General features: G+C 51.7%; 1 protein-coding gene across 1 annotated transcript in view; it reads left to right on the top strand.

Moving 5' to 3' along the window:
- Positions 1-21,956, top strand: part of PGM1 (phosphoglucomutase 1) — a 75,216-nt gene that overhangs the window by 21,612 nt on the left and 31,648 nt on the right. The window contains exons 2-3 of the mRNA XM_056122259.1: positions 20,165-20,327; positions 20,825-20,971. Coding sequence (XP_055978234.1) covers positions 20,165-20,327; positions 20,825-20,971 — 310 coding nt within the window. The remainder of the gene's footprint in view (positions 1-20,164; positions 20,328-20,824; positions 20,972-21,956) is intronic.

Genomic DNA, 21,956 nt, shown 5'->3' with positions numbered 1-21,956 from the left:
TAGTCCCTGAGAGGAGAGGAAGGAGGCGGTCTGGAGATACAGCCTGAGAGGTGGTTGGTGAGGGCTAGGGGCCACTTCCAGTGCCTCTGGGTGTGGCTGCACTCAGCTGGGATGTTCTGTCCCACGAGCAACGTGACCTCAGGGATAGCCATTGGTGATCGGAGGTGCCCATTCCCCACTACAGGGCATCGTGTCCACTCAGTTAAGCGCCACAGACACAAATGTCGGCCACAACATATGCAGGCTGTGTGGGGCTGCCCTGCGGCATCTGGTTGCAGTGGGGTCTCTCTCTCTTCCCTCTCTCCTCATTCTACTCTTCCCTTCTCTCTCCAATTTCCCGGACACAGGAAGTCCACTTTGCAGAAGGACCTCAGAGAGTCAGGCCATGCAGGGTAGCCTGCAAGCTCCTGCTGGCTCCCTGCACAACCACTCCAGCCCTGCCTCTGAGGCTGCAGCCCGTGTTCGTTCTGTTCCCGTGCACTCGCTGCCACGTGGATCTCCGTGGCCCCCAAACACCCCCAATGCCACTTCCCCTGCAGCCCATGCTTCGTGGCAGGTGCGTGTGCTTGCACAGCTGGTGGGGAGGAATTCAGAGCTGAGGGTGCTCTCTGAAGGAGAGAGGGTGGACTCGATCTGGAACCACGGAGGGCGCTTACTCCCTGTGCCACACGGAGCCCTCTGCCCCCACGAAAGGTCACTGAGCCATTGGGGAAGGTGGGGATGTGTTTGCTGGTTCTCAGCCTGCCAGTATTCACTGTGTGGCTTCGGGACAAAGCCAAGGGAAGTGTGGATGGGGGGAGCAGGGAAGTGATCCAGGATCCCCCCTCCCCCTCAGTATAGCCACCTGCTGTGGGGGTGGGGGGTGGGATCTGCTGAGTTTGGAGCTGGGGAACCCCCATTGTTTTGTTTCTGGTTCTGCCAAATTCTACCAAACAATAACAGCACCCCCCCCCCCCCCCAAGCCCGGAAACTGCAGGGTGCTCGGGGCCTCAGCCACTGGACCTGCATAAGTCTTTCCTTCACCCACTCAGCCCTTGGCACAATTCCCTTTGCTATTTTCAGCAGCTCCAAAGGGTTTGGCAACACTGTTGTAACCGGTGTTGTGGAAGTGATAATAAAAACAAACCAGTTAAAAGAAACAAAGTTTGCTATATGGACCCCTGGGTTACCCAGGGTAGAACCGGTCAAGTGTGTGTGTGTGTGTGTGTGTGTGTGTGTGTGTGTGTGTGTGTGTGTGTGTGTCTGTGTGTGTCTGTGTGGTGTGTGTGTGGGGGGGGGGGGTTAAGTGGGACTACCAACATCCCCCGGACACTGAACTGATCCAGAGTCCGGGGCAGAACGCCTTTCCCAAGTGCTCCATTTTTCAGGGTCCACATTGTTTTGTTATTAGGGGGACCACACCCAGAGGCATGTGGGGTGTTGCGGATGGAATACCGAGCCTTCCAAACTCCACCCCCTAAGCCTCCTCCCCTTGCCTCCCCCCTGTAGCTGCTGTTGGGATGACTGAGGGTTGCACGCACTCGAGTGTGCTTGTACCCTCAGCTGTGGGACTTGGACCCTCAGCCCTGGTGTTCGTGTGCTCGGCCCGGGTGTTTGTATGCTTGGCCTGGGTGTTTGTGCGCTTGGCCTGGCCTGGCCCGGGTGTTTGCGTGCTTGGCCCTGGTGTTCGTGGTGCTATCGGCCGTGGTGCTACCCAGATGCGGCTCTCATCCAGCTGTGCACTTGTGTCTCTTCTGGTTGTGATGTTTCTCAGGTTTTGTTCTCCTCACTGCCGTGCTCGTCTCTTATTATATTTGAGGCAGCAGTGGCTTGTCCAGGCTTTACTGTGCCGCTGGCCACACACTCTTTTGTAACACCGGGACCCAGAAGCCCATCTGCCAGGATAGTGAGGAGCACACATGAGCGGCAGTGGGGATCAAACCCAGGGCCTCACGCATACAAGGCTGGCGCTTTTATGTACTGTGCCACCCTGGAGCCTCAGAGCAGGTTTTTAAAAAAAGTTTAAATTTTATATTTAAAAGTTTTAATAGAGGGGCTGGAGCAATAGCACAGCAGGTAGGGCGTTTGCCTTGCACGCAGCCAACATGGCCGACACACGTTCGATTCCCGGCATCCCATATTGTCTCCTGAGCACTGCCAGGAGTGATTCCTGAGTGCATGATCCAGGAGTAACCCCTGAGCATCGCCGGGTATGACCCAAAAAGCCAAAAAAAAAAAGTTTGAATCGAATTACCATGGGATACAGAATTATAAAGTTCTTCATGGTCGGGTTTCAGTCATACAATGTTCCAACACCCTTCCCTTCACTAGGGCACATTTAGATGACCAGCAATACCCCCAGTTACCTTTCTGCCACCTCTGCAGCCTGCCTCTGTGGCAGACCTCTCTCTCTACCTATATCCAAATATCCTTCTGGGCATTATGGTCTACAGTACAGTCACTGAGAGGCTCTCATGTCTTTTCCTACTTTCAGCACAGTTCTTGTTCAGATGAGGATTTTGAATGAGCAGGATCAAACAATGGTTAGGAGCTTCCCAAGCGTCGTTTGTTGAAGTTCAACTTTGTATTTTTCTGAAACCTTGCCCTCACTTAAGTGCTCAGGCTGAGAGAAAGAAGGTAGCTTGCTGCTGCCCGCTGCGGCCACTGTCCATCCCAGGACTTCCCACCGTGTTGGGAGAATGAAGAAAATGCGCCCCGTGTTTTAGCTCCTGGCTTTTGGAGCTGTTGTTTACCTCATAGGTGCCCTGTGCACAGGACACTGAAAAGGAAGGGGACATCACACGAGGGCCAGGAGTGTGGGCTGAGCTCCCACCTTCCTGAACTCCAAACCTGTGTCCCCCATTTCCCAGCTAAGTGTCCTTGGGGAGATGCCAACTTCTGTCTGCCAGGGCCCCTGTCCCTGTGATGGAGGCTGAGACCAGCAGGGGACCCTCACACTGGGTCCTCATTAAGAGCGATGGAACTCAGCCGGACTTCCCGTGCTGATCTTTTTTAATGATGTGAAAAGGGGGTCACATGATCCTCGTCTTACAAAGCAGAGCCCAAGCAGACCATGTGCATGGTTGGTAGCCTGTTCCAGTTGCTGGGGGAGAAGCAGCTGGAAGAGAAGGGATTACTGAGTCAATGATGGTTGGAGGGATCGCTCAGGATGGGAGATATGTGCTGAGAGTAGATAAGGACCAAACGTGATGGCCTCTTAGTATCTGTATTGCAAACCATAATGCCCCAAAGGAGGAGTCGGGGGGGAGGGGGGAGAGAGAGATACAGAGAGAGAGAGAGAGAGAAGAGAGGAGAGAGACTTTGTTAAGTGTATTTGTTAAGTGTGGCTCACAGTGATTCAATAAAAAATAAATAAATAGAAAAAGAAGACCTATGCAGTTAGAAGGTGGCAAAGCCAGGATCCAGACCCAGACCTGTGTCACCCAAATCCCTGCGACTAGAGCATGGACCCCCATCCCTCTCTGGTCCCTGTGCATCTGGCCAGAGCCCTCCGCAGTCGTTCAGCCAGTCCCATCAGGCTCTGGGCTCCCCTGTCTCAGGAACTTGTGTTCAGGGTCTGCCCTCAAGCCCTGTGCCTGTCTCCGCGCTGGCAGTTTGGAGGATGCTTCCTGAGTGGCTCCCACCCAGAACCCTGCTCTCTGTGACAGGGTTCCTGTGGGCAGCAGAGCTGTTTTGGAGAGTGCCCGCGAGCACACACGTGTTCAGTGCAGTGCAGTACTGTCGTTCTCTGCTATGGAGAGGACGGCTCGTCTCTGAAATCACTGTAGGTGTATTTGCACACACAGGGGCGTGGGTGTGTCAGAGGTATGCATGCACGGGAGTTGGAGGGTGCTCTGCAACTTGGGCTTTCCTCGCGTGCCCTTCAAAACCAGGCGTTGTAGAAGGTGCCTTGCTGTGTCACTAGGCTTCAGAACCTTTCAAGGGCTTTTTCTTTTTACTGTTCCTGTCGTGCAGAACGTTAGTCCCACAGAGAACTTACAGAAGAGGATGCTTGTTGCCCACCTTCATTCCCTTCCTTTGCAGCTAGACATTCCCATTTGATCAGACCAGGTAATTGGACAAAAAATTCTTCTGTTGATTTTTGGGCCACACCCGGCTGTGCTCAGGGCTTACTCCTGGCTCTGCACATAGGGCTCACTCCTGGAAGCTCAGGGGACCACCGGGGGTATTGGAGGTTGAACCCGGGCTGGCCATGTGCCACTACCATTGTACTGTTGTTTCAACCCCCAGTTGGAAAAATTCTTAATAACTGCTGATTTTTAAAATCCTGAGACATATGGTCACCATTTCATTATTTGACAGAGGGTGGAGAGATAGTACAGGGGTTAAAGACTTGTCTTGTATGTGTCCAACCTCTGTTCAATTCCCTGACACCACTCATGATCCCAAGAGCACTGCTAGGAGTGACCACTGAGCACAGAGCCACGAGTAAGCCACAGCCAGGTGAGGCCCTAAAACTAAATAATAGCACTGTAGCACTGACCTCCCGTTGTTCATCGATTTGCTCCAGCGGGCCCAGTAACATCTCCATTGTAAGACTTGTTACTGTGTTTGGCATATCAAATACGTCATGGGGAGCTTGCCAGGCTTTGCCATATGGGCGAGATACTCTCGGTAGCTTGCCGGGCTCTCCTAGAGGGGCGGAGGAATCGAACCTGGGCCAACCGGGTCGGCCACGTGCAAGGAAAATGCCCTACCTGCTGTGCTATGGTTCCAGCCCTAAAACCAAATAATAACAAAAATAAAATAATTTTTGACCGAGGGCCCATTACTGTCTGCCCCCAAATCCAGTGGGGCCAATACCTGCTGTATTGCAGGCGTTCTGAGCTCCCCACGTCCTCCACCATCACCCACACAAGCACACAATTTTGTGTTATTTCCACTGGAGCGACTTAGCGCGCCCCCTTGTGAGCCCGCAGAGAATTGCGCCTGCTTTCCTGTTTGCGGCCACCAGAGGGAAACTTATAACGGTGAATGACGGTGAGAAGCTGGTTCTTAGCCGGACCTCTTTTCCCTGGCCGGTTCCTGGTGAGAGTTGGAAGAGGGGAAAGGATTCCGTTAGCTTCCAGTGAGCTAAGAATGAATATTCTTAGGGCATTTAACTGAAACATTTCTCGAAATCGCTCCAAATGGGAAATAAGATAAAAGATACATCTAACGATGTTATGAGTCATATAAATGACTTTTTTTTTATAGTCAAAGTGGTCGAATCTTTTAATTCCTAATACAACAGGAGCCCACTGCTTAGGTGCATTTGCATGAAAGCGATTCCAAAGTACTATATAGTTTTTCCTTTATTGAGGAGACTGTTTGCATTACTATTGGTATTGATGGAGGTTTGGCGGGGGGCATTGGGGGTGCCTGAGGGGTGTTTCCAGCCTTCCCCCTGGCTCTCTCCCCCCCTTGTCAGCTTCCAGATGAACACTTTTTTTGGCCAAATTAAAAATTTTTTTAATTATTGCTCTTTGGGTCACACTTGGCAATGCATAGGGGTTCCTCCTTGGCTCTGTGCTCAGAAATTACTCCTGGCGGTTCTCAGGGGACCATATGGGATCCTTGGAATCGAACCCATGTCAGCTGCACGGAAGGCAAACGCTCTACCCGCTGTACTATCGCTATCATTCATCCAGCCCCAGATGAACACTTTGGGTCTTATTTTTAAGAAATCAATTTGTTGGGCTGGAGTGAGGTAAGGATTTACCTTGCAAGTGGTTAACTTGAGTTTGACCCCTGGCACCCCCTATGGTTGCCTGAGCACCGCCAGGAATAATCCCTGAGCAGTGCCAGGTGTGGCTCAGAGACTCATAAAACGAAAAAAGACCCACTTCACGAACCATTGACTTCTACCCCAAGCCACGAGGCATCACTTCTGCAGTTGAACTGGGGTGGATGATGTTGGCTGGTCGAGGTGCTCCTTGATCAGACACGTCCCCCAGTCCCCAGGGCCGCGCTCACGACGCCCCATCCGATTCCTTAGACCTGCCACTTGCAATGTGAGAAGCTTCATCCAACCTGTTCCTGCCTGTTTGTGTGCTTTCCTCCAGCACATTCTTGACACTATTCCCTCAGCTTGGAGCCACTTCTGCCCCCTGATCCGTCTCAGCAATGCCGTGTCAGCACAGCTGCCACTCTCTCCTGTGTCTTCCAGCTCCCAAGTACCCAGGGGTCCATGGGGCTCAGTGGCCTTCACCAGCCCCTGCCTCCAAGCTCAGAGCATCCCTGTCTGCCCAGCACCAGGGACAACTGAATCTGACTAGTAGAGCGACTATAATACCAGGTCTAGGATCTTGGACGGAATATTGATGGCTCCAGCTTTTTTTTTCTGGAGGGCATGATGGGGGGGGGTGTTTGTCATCACCATCCTGTCCTGTCTTCAGGGCCCCCCAGACTCACTCTTGATGGGGGTTAGGACTAGTTCTTAGGGAGCAGGAGGAGGTGGTACCATGTCGAGAGGACATCAGAGGAAAATGGGGTTCAAACTGTGTCTTCTTAAGGAGGGAAAGGCCACCAGGCCCCTGCTGGCCCAGAGCCTCGGTCCAGGGCATGAGCTGCCAGACTGGCCCAGAGTCACGCCTGCGAAGGGGGGCATCCCCCCTGTAAGCCCAGCTGCGTCTTCTCCGCGTTCCTTCCATGAGTTGAACCACACAGGCCACACCACAGCCTCCGGACATCACAGTTCAGCTCCTTCCTGCTTCAGCATTTCCAGGGTTCCTGGTGCTCACAGTGCAACATTTTCGGTGGTCCATTTATCATTTATTATTTTTTAATTTTTTTATTTTATAAATTAATTCACAAGATTTGATTACCTTTAATATACAAACACCAATCCCACCACCATTATACCTTCCCATCACCATATTTTGGATGTTTCCATCCCGAACCCTAACCCCTGCCCCAAAGCAGAACCAAAATTATTTTGTATTGTTTGTTATAAAACACCACTGAAAATGCTACAAAAAAAGCTTCCAGATCAGAGGTTTGAGCCCGTAGCGTTTTGCCTGACTCCTGAGTGTCAGGGCTCTGTATTATCCTGTAAAGCCCGTGGGCTAATGCATGACCTGATGCAGGTTGCAGAAATAAATTAACTCTGTCTGTGTTTGTAGCCATGAAAGTGCAGTTCCCGCCAGCACCGGGAACCAGCAAGTCCCCTCAGCAGCCTCCTGATGTTCTTGGCCATGGAACGGATGGATCATTCTTGCTGCCTTTCACTACATAGATGGTTTTTCTTTTTGGTGTTCACGCCCGGAGACAGGGTCAACAATCCCATCTGCTCCTAAAAACCCGTGCTCTGAAGAGGCAAAACTGTTCTGAGTCTAGACTCAGCCCTTGCATGAGGCCCCCCAGGGACACACAGTACCTCCTCAGCCAGCGTCTGTTGTTGGGGAGGAAGGAAGATGGATGAGTGTATCCACATTGCCCCAGGGCTGGGTGATGGGAACGAACAGGTGTCTCTGGGAGCGTGGAAGCAGTGGGGTACCGCTGGAGAAATTGATGGGTCCCCCAGATGGGCATGCAAGTCCCTGGTCTGAACGGAGCCATCCTTAGCTCCTGCCCGGGTGTGAATGTGATTCGTGTCTTGGTGGAGGCCGGATTGGGCGTGCTTTGCCTGACAGTGCCGATTCTGTAGATGAAGTTCAACCTTTGCTGAGCGAGGGAACAAATGAGTTTCTTAATTGCTATTCCACTTAGCCTGAATGTCTTAGCTTCGTGTGGTTAAGACCTCCTCCTCATCCTCTTCCACCTCCTCCTCATCTTCCTCCTCCACCTCGTCCTCCTCCTCCTCTGTGTAAACTCAGAAAGACAGCAGTGGTCTATCTCTCCCACCACCCGCATTTGGTAGTCTCAGGCCGTTTCCCCCACTCCGGGGTGGTCGATGGTGATGGGCAGGTGAAGGAAGGAACGAGGGCCAGGCTGGTTGGTGTCAGTTGCAGTTTATTCCATTCCCATCTCCATTATCCTCTGATTCTCCTCCTGCTTCTTCCTCCCCCATGCTACTTCATTCTCCTTGATCCCCCTTCATCCTCCTTCTTGCTCTGGAATCTGGATCCCCTTTCTCCTTCTCCTTTTGGAGTCTGGATCTGAATCCTGATTCCCCAGCCCACTCTTACAGTCCAGTTAAATCCCAAAGCATGAGGGATTGGGGCTTATACATAGGTGTGGTCACAATCAATAGGGGTAAAGTTCTTTCCCTCAGGGAGTACTTCTTCTAGGACAAATACTCTCTCAGCAGGTCAACCCACCTTAGAACGGAATCCCATGGGTGTGTTTCTCCTCTCCTTGTCCAACAAACATATGAGCATTCATAATATTAATCATTTTGTATGGATACAGTAAGAAATACATTAAGCTTATAAAATTGCTCTCTTAGGGCTATCTCGATCTCAGACTACAGTGTTCAGGCCAGATGGTCTTTCCTCTCCCTAGTAGGGTCCTAGTCTCGTTGTTACTTTTGGATCATGACAGCATTTGTCTATGATCAAACTCTTAACTTATAGTTAAGAATCGTGGCACTTTGGCCTGGCCCATTTCGCTGCCAGGGTAGCTCACAGCTTGCCCTGGGTCCATTCAGTCTCTCATCGGGACCCTGCTTTTGGGGTGTTAGTAACTAAGGACAACTGAGGCTTAAGTCGAGAAAGCAGATGCCCGGGAGTGAATAATATTCAAAACCAATTAAATCCTAAGTTACAAAGCATAATATTAACTGTCTTCCTGTATCTATACAAAAAGGACATTGCTTTAAAGTAAAGTATTCAAAAGACGTAAGAAGAGGAGAAAGGCATTATTAACTTACAATACAATTTCAGTGTCCTAGAAGGATCTGACCTTACAAATTAACAGAGTCTGATTAGGGGGAAAAGCTGATAAACTGGTTGGGGAAGAGAGCATAGAGAAGTGGTTAGAGATAACCAAAGGAATGGGAGTGACTCGGGAGCACTGTTGATGGGTGTAACCTGATAAACCTAAGCTCCTTGTGGCAAGGGAGAAAGGACAAGCCAATGTCATCCTGCATTCCCCCTCCTCCTCCTCCTCCTCCTCCTCCTCCTCCTCCTCCTCTTCCTCCTCCGCCTCTTCTTTCTTCCTCTTCCTCCTGCTCTTCTTCCTCCTCTTCCTCTTCCTTTTCCTCCTCTTCTTCCTCCTCTTCTTCCTCTTCCTCCTCCTCTTCTCCTCCTCCTCCTCCTCCTCCTCTTCTTTCCCTTCTTCCTCTTCTTCCTCTTCTTTTTTTAATCCAGACATCACAGCCCATCTAGCATGGCAGCTCTGGGTAATATTTTTCTTTACCCAGAGCAACTAGCATATCCACAAAATCATGATGCCGTCCCACGTTTTAGAATCGAAGCTTTTGTGGGGAAGGATGATGTTGGGGGTGGGGCAGGGGGAGGCGAGCAGGGGTGGGGGCGTTGTTTTGTAGAGAGTGACCGGAAGGGCCCTTTCAGTTGGGGAGTAGAGAGGGCTTTTCCCTGGAGCCTTGGAATAAGCGCCTGGCTTGAAGGGGCGGATATTCGTTGATATGAGCGGGGCGGACTGGGGAGGGGGGCCGTTCAGGGGGGCTTGTTCTGAGTCGGTACTTAATCAGCAAGCTTTCTTAGGTGTGATCCCGGCTGATAGTTCCCTCCACCAGGGGGCGTCAGGCTCACAGGCACCTGATCCCACAGTGCTGAACCCTCCCGGTTCTTTCTGCTTGTGCCAGACACATTTTTTGTTGCGGTTCCAATTAGGACTTTATAGAAACAGGTGGCACCTCTGGGGGTGTGGCTCAGTGGTGGAGCATTTTACCTGGAATAGGTTCAGTATGCAGCACCACCACTTACACATACACACACACACACGCACACACGATGAGGCGTGGGATGTGACCTCCAGACCCGGGTCTGCAAGGTTAAGGAATCTTTATGTTTAGGCTGGGGGCGGAGCTCAGTCTTCTATCTTGCTGTGTGTGTGTGTGTGTGTGTGTGTGTGTGTGTGTGTGTGTGGTGCTGGGTTCCCTCCTAAGCACAACAAAAAAAGAAAAAAAGAAAAATCTGTATGTAGAGAGGCCTGTGATCAACTTTTTAAATTTTATTTTTTTGGGGCTGGAGCACAGCGGGTTGGATGTTTGCCTTGCATGCGGGCAACCCGGGTTCGATTCCCAGCATCCCATATGGTCCCCTGGAGCACCCCAAGGAGTGATTCCTGAGTGCAGAGCTAGGAGTAACCCCTGTGCATTGCCGGGTGTGACACAAAAAAAGCAGAAAATAAATAAATAAATATAAAATAAATAAAATAAAAATAAACTTTATTTTCTTTTAATAGAGTTGTTTAGAATAATTTATTGCATTCAATAGTCCAACACCTTCCCACCACCACTATTTAGAATTTTCCCAGCCACCATCCAAGCCTGCCCCAATACCAGGCCCTAAATCATTTATTTTGTATTGCTTGTTATGAATAATGCCAGTGATCAATTCCAAGGAAATTTAAATTTTTTAATGATTTTTTTTACTAAATACAATTTTAAATGTGTTACAAGACATAGAATACATTTTATTTGAAAATTTGTAGCTAAATGTGTTACAAGATGTACAATAAAATTCCTTTAAAATGTTTGTTTGTTTGTTTTTGGTTCATACCTGGAAGAGTTCAGGCCTTACTACTTGCTCTGCACTGGGACTATATGGGGTGCCGGGAATCCAACCTGGGTTGGCCACTTGCAAGGCAAACTCCTCACCTGGTGTACTATCTCTTTGCGCCCAGAGTATTATCTTTAGAAACTAGTTTTCCATGAATCCACACAGATGAATGGAGGCGTTTGAGTGGCTGAGGTGGCGGCTAAAGGTGTTTGACATCTCTGGAAACGAGACTTGTTGGAGGGCGTGTAGCCAGGCCCTGCTGCTATGCTGGTACGTGGTGTGTTGAATTTCTTTTTCGAATTCGCATAATGGCTCCTCGATTCCCCATCATGCCTCATTTTATGCTATTGGTGTGTCCTGAGCATTTATTGATTTGGTAAATGAATGAACGCAGGGGGGAAGCCCCAGAAAAACGTTTTGTGACCCTCCCCAACTGCAGAGAGAGTTTCCTGAGGAGAGGGGCAGACGGGTGGCAGAAAACGGGCTGGAATGGGCAGGTGCTGGGGAAATGGGGGTCCCCATGTGGCCAAAGGCCCCTGAGCCTCACTAATGTTTCAAGAGTTCATCAGGAAAACTACCACAGGGTGGGAGAGAGACTTGGGGGGCCAGGCAGGAGGAGGCCAGTTTTGATCCCCACCATCGCATAGCATTCCCTGAGTACTACCAGAGGTGATTCCCGAGCACAGAACTGGGAGTTTCCTCACTAGACTCTCGTTTTGAAAACACTGTCACTGTCCTCCCATTGTTCATCGATTTGCTCGAGGAGGACCAGTAACGTGTTCATTTTTGAGACTTGTTGTTACTGGGTTTGGCATATTGAATACGTCATGGGTAGCTTGCCAGGCTTTGCCGTGCGGGCGAGATACTCTCGGTAGCTTGCCGGGCTCTCCAAGAGGGGCAGAGGAATTGAACCCAGCTTGGCCGGACTGGCTGCGTGCAAGGCAAACGCCCTACCACTGTGCTATTGCTCCAGCCCCAGACTCTCTTTTTAGTGCTTTAAAATTTTGTTAAAGGTACCTTTGCTCCCATTTTAATTTACTTACCGATTCCTTTATAGTTCTTCCCTGGTCCCTGGGTTGCTTTTGTTGCAATGATGGGACCCACAGACCCCCCTCTCTGTGTGCTCCCAAGTTCACCTTCGTTGGCCGTGTGTTGGCATGTCGGTTGAGGCCCACAAGTCATGGCTGTGGTGCTCATCAGGGGCCATTACAGTGCTCACACACATGCTTGCCAGAGGCCCCAGTGGTTTTTCCAAAAAAAATAAAATACTTGAGCATTGTGGTTTACAGAGTTGTTCATCATACCGTTGTTGTGGGTTTTCGATATCACAACACCAATCCCCCCACCCGAGTGACCTTCCCTCCATCCCTGTCCCCGTTTTTCCAACCACCCTCCAAGCCTGCCCCCTTCCCAGGCCCACAATAATTTATTCCATGTTGGTTGTTATAACTAAACAGCCAACGGGAATTATCAAAAACACTCCAGTCAAAGAAAATTTGTGAAAATTGCTCTAACTCCCCCTGGGGTTGTCAAACCTTGTCCGAGGATTCACTGAGCTATTTTTTCCTAGCTGAGCCTTCTCAGCTAGGGGGCAGGGAGCACCCCAGCTCGGGGCAAAGCTTGTGCCTTCCCTGGGTAGCTGGCCTGGCACCGCCGCCCGGGGGGCTTGGTGGAAGGGGTGTCAGGAGCAGCGGCCGGCACCCGAGGGTGTCTGGCTCATGGCGTGGCCTCAGGAGGCAGCCCCCGCGCCGAGTGGCGCCGAGTGGTGCCTGGCAGCCAGCTGGTGTTTGTAACTGAAGTCCGCTGCCCACAGCAGCCTCTGGAGCCCTCTCCGCCCCCATGGGGAAGGAGGCAAAAATAATCGAAGGGCATCGCGCTGGGCTGCAGAGTCCTCATGCAAACGGCTGTGAATGCAGTTGCCTGCTGGGCTGTGGGTGTGCGTGTGGCCTCTGGGGCCTCCGGAGGCGATGCCAGGGCGGAACCCCTGCTTCTCTGTAGACAGGGCTGGTCTGGACCACCCCTAGCTTAGCTCCAGTGACGACCCAGGGCCAGCCTCCACCTGGAGAGACTGATTTGAGGGTTCTCCCGGATCTGGGGGCTCTTGGGTTTCCATCGTGAGGGAACCGTGGCCCCGACGGGCAGCATGAGCTATCTGGAAGACTGGATCTATGGCAGGCCCAGGTGGCTGGAGGAAGGGCCGCTCCCTCTGCTGACCGTCCCCACGGTGCCCTACCCGGACCAGCGCGCGGGGGCCGGGGGGCTGCGCAGACGCACGTCTCACTTTGAGGAACAGCCCTGCTACCTGGAGAACTTCATCCAGAGCCTCTTCTTCTCCATCGACCTCAAAGATCGCCAGGGAGCGTCCCTGGTGGCTGGAGGGGACGGACGCTATTTGAACAGATCGGCCCTGGAGACCATCGTGCAGATGGCGGCCGCCAACGGGGTGGGTTTCGGAAGCCTGGCCTCTGCGTTTGGATGCGAGCGGGAGTAACGGGCAGAGCATGGCCTGTGGCAGATGCGTTCGTCCTACTAACAACCAGTTGGAGTATTTATTTTTGGTTTCGGTGTTTGGGCTCCTCCCAGCAGTGCTCAGGGCTGACTATTCCTGGCTCTGTGCTCAGGGAGTCCTCGCGGTGGGCTGGAGGGACCCGGTGCGTGAGGTGCCTGATAGAATCGGGTCCGCAGCAAAGCAAGCGCCTTACTAACCCCTGTACGGTCTCTCCTGCCTCACGAGCAGTTGTATTTTCTCCTGGTTGCAGAGATCTCTACCTTGCCAGAAGGTTCTGGAAATGCTCCCGTGGGTGTAAGTGCTGCGAACTCCTCTGCTCGGTTGTCTGTGGCTTCACCCAATCCCGGTTGCTTTTCAGACGTTGAAAAGGCAGCCCCAGTCTTAGCCTGACCTGTCCACGTTCCTTGCAGTGACCAGAGCCCCTGGAGAAGGCTGTAAGGGGGGGGGGGGGGGGAGGAAGAACAGTGTTGTTTTTTCAATGGCTTCCTTGTTGGAGTTCAGTCACTTGTCAAACAGGGTAACAAAAGCCAGGACTGGCGGTTGTTTCTGGATCCTGGTAGTCAGGCAGGAATGCCTGGGCAGAGTGGGGCTTGGACCTGGGAAATGGCCAGGTGTGCCCAGAAGCACACCAGTTCTGGGGGACCTGCTTAGAATAACCCTGGGCATAGAGAAACCCCGTGTGCAGCCCATCTGTGTAACTGTGCAGAGATAGTAACTCTCGCATGACCAAGGTGTCAGGAGCCTCTGCAGAAACTCGAAAAAGTTGATTGAATTAGCTAATCAGAGGGACTTTGGCACCAGAAAGGCATTGGTCCTGGTTGTCTAACTATTTGCACAATTTACCTGGAGGTGGGCATGGGGCACTGCCATTTTTTGCACTGCAAATTCTTATGTGGGCCCAGGAATTTATTTTTAGTGCTTCAGATGATCCTTAGTGATATTCTGAAGCACACATCCCTTTAGCATTTGAAAAATTATATATATATATATATAAAAAGGCAAAACCAACCAACCAAAAAAAAAACCACCGAAAAAACCTGCTGTGTTTCTTTTCTGGAAGCCAGGCTGGTTCTGAAAACAGAATTTAGCATTGCAAACCGAGCCTGCCGTCTGCTCCTTTCCAGCCCGAGTTAGTTAGACACTAACTAACAGGTGTGATTGCCCAAGCCAAATTAAAACACGCAAGCTGCCAAATTAAATGTGAAAGTGCTTTTAGATCCCGTTGTTTATAACACACGGATTTCTTTTAGTTTCAGAATCGAAATAATACCTCTTGTGTTAAAAAAAAAAAGCTGATAAAGCACTTGACGAGGATATGATTATGAAACCGACTCCCTTCTCAGATAAAATGTGACGTGCCATAAATTTCACCTTGGCGGAGAGCTGCGGCGGGAATGCTATTAAGACGCTTTGGATCTTTTGAGAGGCAGTGGGTGGAACATTATTTCTCGGTGTCGATCTGGCCTGTGGAGTGGATCTGGCGTGCTGTCCTCTTTGTGGTGATATATTTGGCTTCATTTCATTTTTGTGTGGAGCTTGAAGGATGTATGCAGAGTGCTGGGAATGTATAATTCGGGAAGCCCCTACGGAATTTCGCAGATTTATGCTCGGAAGGTTTATTAAATAATGCATTTCAGTGATAGTAATGGACTAAATAGGGTCTCTGCCTATTTGTTAAGAACTGGGGCAGCCCAGGCAATATGTCCAAGTTTTTACAAGGACATTCCTTCCTCTAAAAATCGTGTTGCCTTTAAAGCGATTCTGCCGGGAGTGGAGAGTTAGTACAGTGCGGAGGGCGTTTGCTCTGCATGTAGCCAATCCGGCTTCGATCCCCGACATCCCTTTTGGTCCCCTGAGCACAGCCAGGAGTAATTCCTGAGTGCTGAGCCAGAAGTAAGCCCTGAGCATCGCTGGGTGTGACTGCAAAAGCCTAAACTAAGGAATAAAGCAACCCTGCTCTTTTCTGGAGCTACTTAGACATTTAGTGACACAGTGGCCCCTTCATTTGCTAATACCGCCCAGATCCTGTACTGTTTGAACTTCTCCTTTCCTAAGGCGCCCTGCATCATTTGGGTGTGGGGTGGGGGAGTTGGATCCTTCCCAGGGACTTCCTCCTGGCTCTCTGCTCCTTGAACCCTATGCAGGATGGGGGTCAGACTGGCTCGGTCATGTGCAAAGGTGGGTGCTTCCCTCTGTACTGTCTCTCCAGTCCAGGACCATGATTCTGACTCCTTCAGCGTCCCTGTGTGGAGATCTGAAGGAAAGACCATGCACAGAGGTTTCCTTATTTATTTATTTTCTTTTGGGGTCGCACAGGGGTTACTTCTGGCTCTCCCGAACCCCAGGTGGCTACGTGCAAGGCAAATGCCCTCCCCGCTGTGCTGTTGCTCCAGCCCCGTACAGAGGTTTCTGTAGCATACGAAGCTTGTGCTCCAGCCCTTTGACTGTCTCCTGGCTGTCCTTTGTTTATGGGCCATCACATACAGTCAGCCTGTGTGAGAAGTTTCTCCATTTTCTGTTTATTGGGGTAGTGTTTGGGGCTAGCTGGGCCAGTAGCTCAAAGCAAGAACTTGGTGTGCTCGGGCCTTGCCCTGTTGTCCGAACCAGGCTGGGGGCCTCCAAGGGGCCACACCCTGTGATTTTGGGGGGACTGAGTGGGGCCAGGAATTTAACCGGCATCAGTGATGTGCAAAGTCTGCACCCCACAGCAGGACTCTCTTTGGCCCCAGTTTCTTTATTTTTAAATTTTTAATTTTTTGGCTTTTGGGTCATACCCAGCGATGCTCCAGGGTTATTCCTGGCACTGCACTCAGGAATTACTCCTGGCGGTGCTCAGGAGACCCTATGGGATGCTGGGAATCGAATCCGGGCCGGCTGCATGCAAGGCAAACACTCTATGTGCTGTACTATGGCTCCGTCCCCATGTTTCTCTATTTTTATTTGCATCAAGCTGTCTGCATTTGCAGGCGATTAGTATGCCCCCCAGAGGATGGGGGGGGGGGGGCTCCATTTCTCCTCTGAGCAGATCCAGTTCAATCCCCTGAGCTTTTATAAACACAGACAGAAATTCTAGGACGGGCAGAGAATGTCCATGTACCACTGGCAGGGCACAGACAAGGGAACATGGTTTCCTTTGTGGAACATAAAAAAACTCCAGGTTACTTTTTTTTTTTTAAACCATTTTTATTGGAATGATAGCACAGCAGGTAAGGGGTTTGCCTTGTACACGGCCGACATGGCCAACCTGGGTTTGATTCCTCCACCCCTCTCGGAGAGCCCGGCGAGCTACTGAGAGTATCTTGCCCACATGGCAAAGTGTGGCAGGCTCCCTGTGAGGTATTCAATATGCTAAAAACAGTAACAACAAGTCTCACAATTTGTTGTGAGACGTTACTGGCGCCTGCTTGAGCAAATCAATGAACAACGAGAGGACAGTGCTACAGTGGGACTATTTTTATTGAACTGCCAGAATTTATAATACTTTTCATTATACTTTCCATGTACATACTATTCCAACACCATCACTAGCATGCTTGCTTCCTTCCATTACTGTCCCAAGAACCCCTGTCAGCTGCATATACAACTCTACATGTAAGCTCAGTTTTAAAAAATTTTTTTTCTTTTTTTTTGGTGGGGAGATTATGCCTGGTGGTGCCCAGGACTTACTCTTGGCTCTGCTTTCAGGAATTACTCCTGATGGGCTCAGGGGACCGTCCGGGCTGCCAGGGATCAAACCTCCAGGTTACTTTCTCTCGCCAAATTCACCTGCAGGTGAAACATTATACAGTCACTTCACTCCCTACCATGTTTGACCCTATACTATTGGGGCAGCCGTGGGGTGTCTAGCCAGGTGGAGTGCCGAGGAAAGGAGATGATGGTGAGAGAGGAGGACGGGCAGGAAGATGAGGCTGATGGCGGAGGATTGAGCTCAGTTGGCAGGTGTTTGGGAGTCCAGAAGGGATTTCTTCTGTGGTTTTAATTTTGCATGTTTGTGGTCAAGTGTGTGCAGACACAGACTCCATGGGCTCTGGGCACGGAGTTGGTGATGTGACCTCTAGCTGGAGTGTGCTGGGGTGTCTTGTCCACCCCTACCCGTGCTCGGCATTCCCTCCCCCGGCGCTGCCCCCACTAGCCCGGGCAGCAGCTGCTGCCAGCTGAGGCCACACACCTCCCACAAGTGGAACATGTGGCCTTGGTCCTGGGGTGGGGGTGTGGCTGGTGGCACCCAGCAACTGCTTCTGGCATGCCCCGATGAGGTTTGTGTGAGGGGCTGAGCCCACCATGGGTGGGTGGGGTTCTGTGGGGACCTGTGATCCCCGGGGCTGCCCCTTCAGCTCTCGTAGACTATCCCGCCACGCGCGTGGGCTCTGTCAGTCATGCTGGCTTTTGCCTCTGTTTCTTGAAGTGGGATTTCTGGATTCCAGGGTGGAAGGAAGAGAAATCTTTGAGGAGAGGAGGGTGCAGTTAGAAGCTGGGCTTGCAGGTGGGAGGGAGAGCGGCCCGGGAAACTGCATCAGGAGCTGTGAGGGCACCTCTGGCATCTCTCAGGGAAAGAGGGTGGAACGGACTAGTCTCATATCCAAGTGAGGTCGAGGGCTGGGCTGATGTTTCTGGGGGTGCCTCGCCAGAGAATGCTCTGGAAGGAGGCATACCCACGAGAGAGAGAGCAGCTGCTAGGATACTCAGTGGCGGTGCTCCCAGAGTCTGTGCTCCCAGAGTCTGTGCTCCTTTGGTTGTGTTGCTTATACATGAACACCCTGGGGTCTGTCCCCTTAGTGCTCTGCGGGGAGGGGGGCTCGTTGCAGTGCTCATACACAGCCTTCCCGGGTCTGCACCCCTTGGCATGGTGCTCCCACAGGCTGTAGTGCAGCTGGGGCTCACAGAAGGCAGAGCCGCCCAGGGTGCCCGTCAGCACATGGGGGGCAGCCGGAACTTGAACTCGTGACCATGCACTCCACAAGCAGGTGCTGTATTCCACACGTTCATTGAGTCCCTGCAGGAGCGGGTGACAGCCCGGTAATCCCACTTCCCCTGAGAGGCAGAGCAGACGTGGAACCTGCCCCAGAAGACCCATAGTGTTCAGAGGTGACCCCCGGGGAACCAGGGGATACACCTGCCGCCCCCGGGGGGGGGCTGGGCAGACCTTCACGGAGGCAATGGGGTGCCTGGTTCCAGAACGACTTTCCCAGGGAGTCTGGAAATCTTCACTGGCAAGTTCACCCCCAACAACATGCCTTCTCTTCTTCCTGGCACAGGAGAAATGCCGAGCAGAAACCACCCGACCCCCACTTGCTGTGGTTTTTTTTTTTTTTGGCTTTTTGAGTCACACCCAGCGATGCTCAGGGGTTACCCCTGACTCTGCACTCAGGAATCACTCCTGGCTGTGCTTGGCTCGGGGGACCATATGGGATGCTGGGGATTGAACTGGGATCGGCCGTGTGCAAGGCAAATGCCCTCCCCACTGTGCTATCGCTCTGCGCCCCCGTTGCTGTTTCATGATCCCTGGAGCTGTTACCGCCCCAAGAAGATCAGAGGGAGTGAAAGGGCCTCATCTTTCATTCCCAGCTTGGGCTGTGTTGGAGCAGAAATGTGTCACATGTGATCCGGGAGGATGAGGCTGAGTGGGCCAAGAGCTCCGGGCCGGTGCACTGTGGCCCTTTCCTGCAGGTGGTTGGGACCTGTCCCTCAGTGATAGCCCCCACATGCCCTGCTCTGGCCGCTCCTCCCCCAAGGGAGCCCTGGTATGTCTGAACAGGCCTTTCCCCATGCAGGGACCCCCCTCTAGCAAACGCCACGCTCAGCTGGGAACACATGTTTATGAAACTCATTTTATAAATTTGTTTCTTAGGAACTTGTGCGCTTCTTCCCAAACATTTAAATTGGCACATGTTTTCCCTTTGGGTAGGAGTCCTTTAACAGGGGGCAGGGAGATCACTAGTGGGCTGGCACAGGCTTTGCACACAGGAATCCTAGTTTAGTTCTTGCTACCATGTGGTCCCCAGCCACGGGCAGGAGCAATTCCTAAGGGTAACCACCAGGAGGCACCATCTGCCCCCACCACTGCCAGGTGTGGCCCCAAAGACAGCTTTTTGTTTGTTTAGTTTTATCGGTGCCACACTTGACCGTACTCAGGGCTCACTCCTGGCTCTGCACTCAGGGATCGCTCCTGGTGGCCTTGGGGGACCATATGAGGGGCTGGGAATTGAATCCGGGTCAGTTGCAGGCAAGGCAAGTGGCTCACCTGTTGTGCGCTCTCTCCAGCCTAACATTTTTTCTTTTCTAAAGAGAAGAAATCCAGGCTGGAGTGATAGTACAGTGGGTAGGGTGTTTGCCTTGTAAGCGGCTGACCCTAGTTCGATTCCCAGCATCCCATATTGTCCCCCGAGCACCACCAGGAGTAATTCCTGAGTGCAGAGCCAGGAGTAATCCCTGAACATCACCCGTGACCCAAAAAACAAACAAACAAACAAAAAAATAAACAAAAAAAAAACCTTTCCTTTTTTTGAAAATATGAATGAGCGGGGTACTGAATGGGGTACAAGTGTTAATTTTCTCACCATTTTCCAAGCCTATCCTAGCTGTGAATCTGGTGTGGAATGGTAGAGAAAGCAGGAGCAAATACTCCCTGTGCTCTTGCGGGGTCTCCTGTACTGCGTCCATCCCCCCACCAGATCACATACTACCCCAAACAACCAATTCCAGAGATTCCACTTCTACCATAATGGTATGTAACATAGTTACAAGATTCTAGTGAAAAAAAGCAACAGCCTCTCAGCTCGAGTTGTATGTATTTATTAAAGAGCAGCTCGCTAGGCTGGAGCTATAGCACAGTGGGTAGGGCATCTGCCTTGCATGCAGCCGACCCCAGCATCCCATATGGTCCCTTGAGCCCCGCCAGGAGTGATCCTTGAGCACTGCCACACTGGTCCAAAGAAACAAAAGCGAAAAGAAAAAGAAAGAGAAGCAACTTGCCTGGCCCTGAAGGTTCCCTCCACCTTGGCTGCAGGACCAGCAGGTTACGAAGTGTGTGCTCTGTGCTTCCTTGCAGATTGGGCGCCTGGTTATTGGACAGAACGGAATCCTGTCCACCCCGGCAGTGTCCTGCATCATCAGAAAGATCAACGCCATTGGAGGGATCATCCTGACGGCCAGCCACAACCCCGGGGGCCCCAATGGAGACTTTGGCATCAAATTCAACATTTCCAATGGCGGTGAGTTCGCTCTGGTTACAGGACCCTAGCTGCCCAGTTCTTTTTTTTTTCTTTTTGGGTTACACCTGGCGATGCACAGGGCTTACCCCTGGCTCTGCACTCAGGAATCATCCCTGGTGGTGCTCAGGGGACCACGTGGGATGCTGAGAATCAAACCCGGGTTGGCCGTGTGCAAGGCAAACACCCTACCCACTGTGCTATCGCTCCAGCCCCCAACCGCCCAGTTCTTCAGCTGGTGGGTGCCCGTGAACTCTCGGGCGCTGATCTGTGGCTGAGCCGGAGTCTTCAGTGGGAGGGAAATGTGTTTCCCGCCATGCTTCTACAGATAAGGAACCACCTGTGGACAGGCAGGGACGTGATTGTGTGAACTCTCAGGCTTTTGCTGCCTGTGCCAGGCCTGGGCCACAAGCTTAGTGGGGAGGCCCCAGGTGAGCTTTTTGTCCATCGGTGTCCGGCCACACCACGTGACCACCCACTGCTTGCTTTGTGACTCCCAGGCCCTGCTCCGGAAGCCATAACGGATAAGATCTTCCAGATCAGCAAGACCATCGAGGAATATGCAATTTGCCCGGACCTGAAAGTCGACCTCGGGGTTCTGGGAAAGCAGCAGTTTGACCTGGAAAACAAGTTCAAACCCTTCACAGGCACGTTCTCCCTCTCCCTCTGGCCCCACTCCCGGTTTTAGCTGGAACAGTTTCCACTCGGGGGTTCTAAGTGGGTTGTCGTGAGGATGGGGGGGAAACCTTCCACGCTGGGGAGAGGTTGGCTGCTAAGCTTGTCATGCATGCGAAAAAGGGCAGGGCGAGAGTTGGGAGTCCCGAGATGCTCAGGGGCTCTGAGCCCTGCCTGCTGCTTATCCTTTGTGATTCTGAGGTGGTTATTCCAAATCCCCAAACCTCAGTTACCACACCTGTAAAATGGGCAGCCTGGACCAGGAGCCCTGGGAGAGTTCATGTGTGGTGAAGGTGCATTGAATTGCTGTGACGTGCCAGGATCATCCCCTGCTGTTTTCTTTATAGTCTCAGCAGCCCCGAGTGGGCGGCACTGGAGTGACGTAGCTCTTTTATTCCTGATGGTGAGGCAGAGGCTAAGAGGGGTCCAGGAGCAAGTTCCTAGCAGGGAGGTAGGATGCAGCTTCCGGTGTGACTGGTGATGAAGCTGAGGCTTTGATTTTATTAGTTTACTTTTTGTTAATTGACTCACTATGAGATACACAGTTACAAAGTTCCTCGTGGTTGGGTTTCAGTCATATAATGTTACAACACCCAATACCCATTCTTCCACCAGTGTTAGTGTATATGTCCCCAGGTTCCCTCCCAGCCTGCCTTTATGGGAGGCCCTTTCTCCTTTCTCTCTCTGGCTCTCTGTCTCTCTCTCTCTCTCTCTCTCTCTCTCTCTCCTCCCCTCTTTCTCTTTTTTGGGTACTATAGTTTTGCAATACAGATACTGAGAGGGACTGGAATGATAGTACAGCAGGTAGGGCATTTGCCTTGCATGCAGCTGACAGGAGGTCAGTCCCCAGCATCCCATATGGTCCCCTGAGCACCACCAGGAGTGATTCCTGAGTGCAGAGGCAGGAGTAACCCCTGAGTATCTCTAGATGTGACTCAAAAAAAAAATTAAATGAAG

Source organism: Sorex fumeus, unplaced genomic scaffold, assembly GCF_029834395.1.
Source record: "Sorex fumeus unplaced genomic scaffold, SorFum_2.1 ptg000045l, whole genome shotgun sequence".
Classification (NCBI taxonomy): domain Eukaryota; kingdom Metazoa; phylum Chordata; class Mammalia; order Eulipotyphla; family Soricidae; genus Sorex; species Sorex fumeus.
This window is presented reverse-complemented; position numbering and strand designations above follow the sequence as displayed.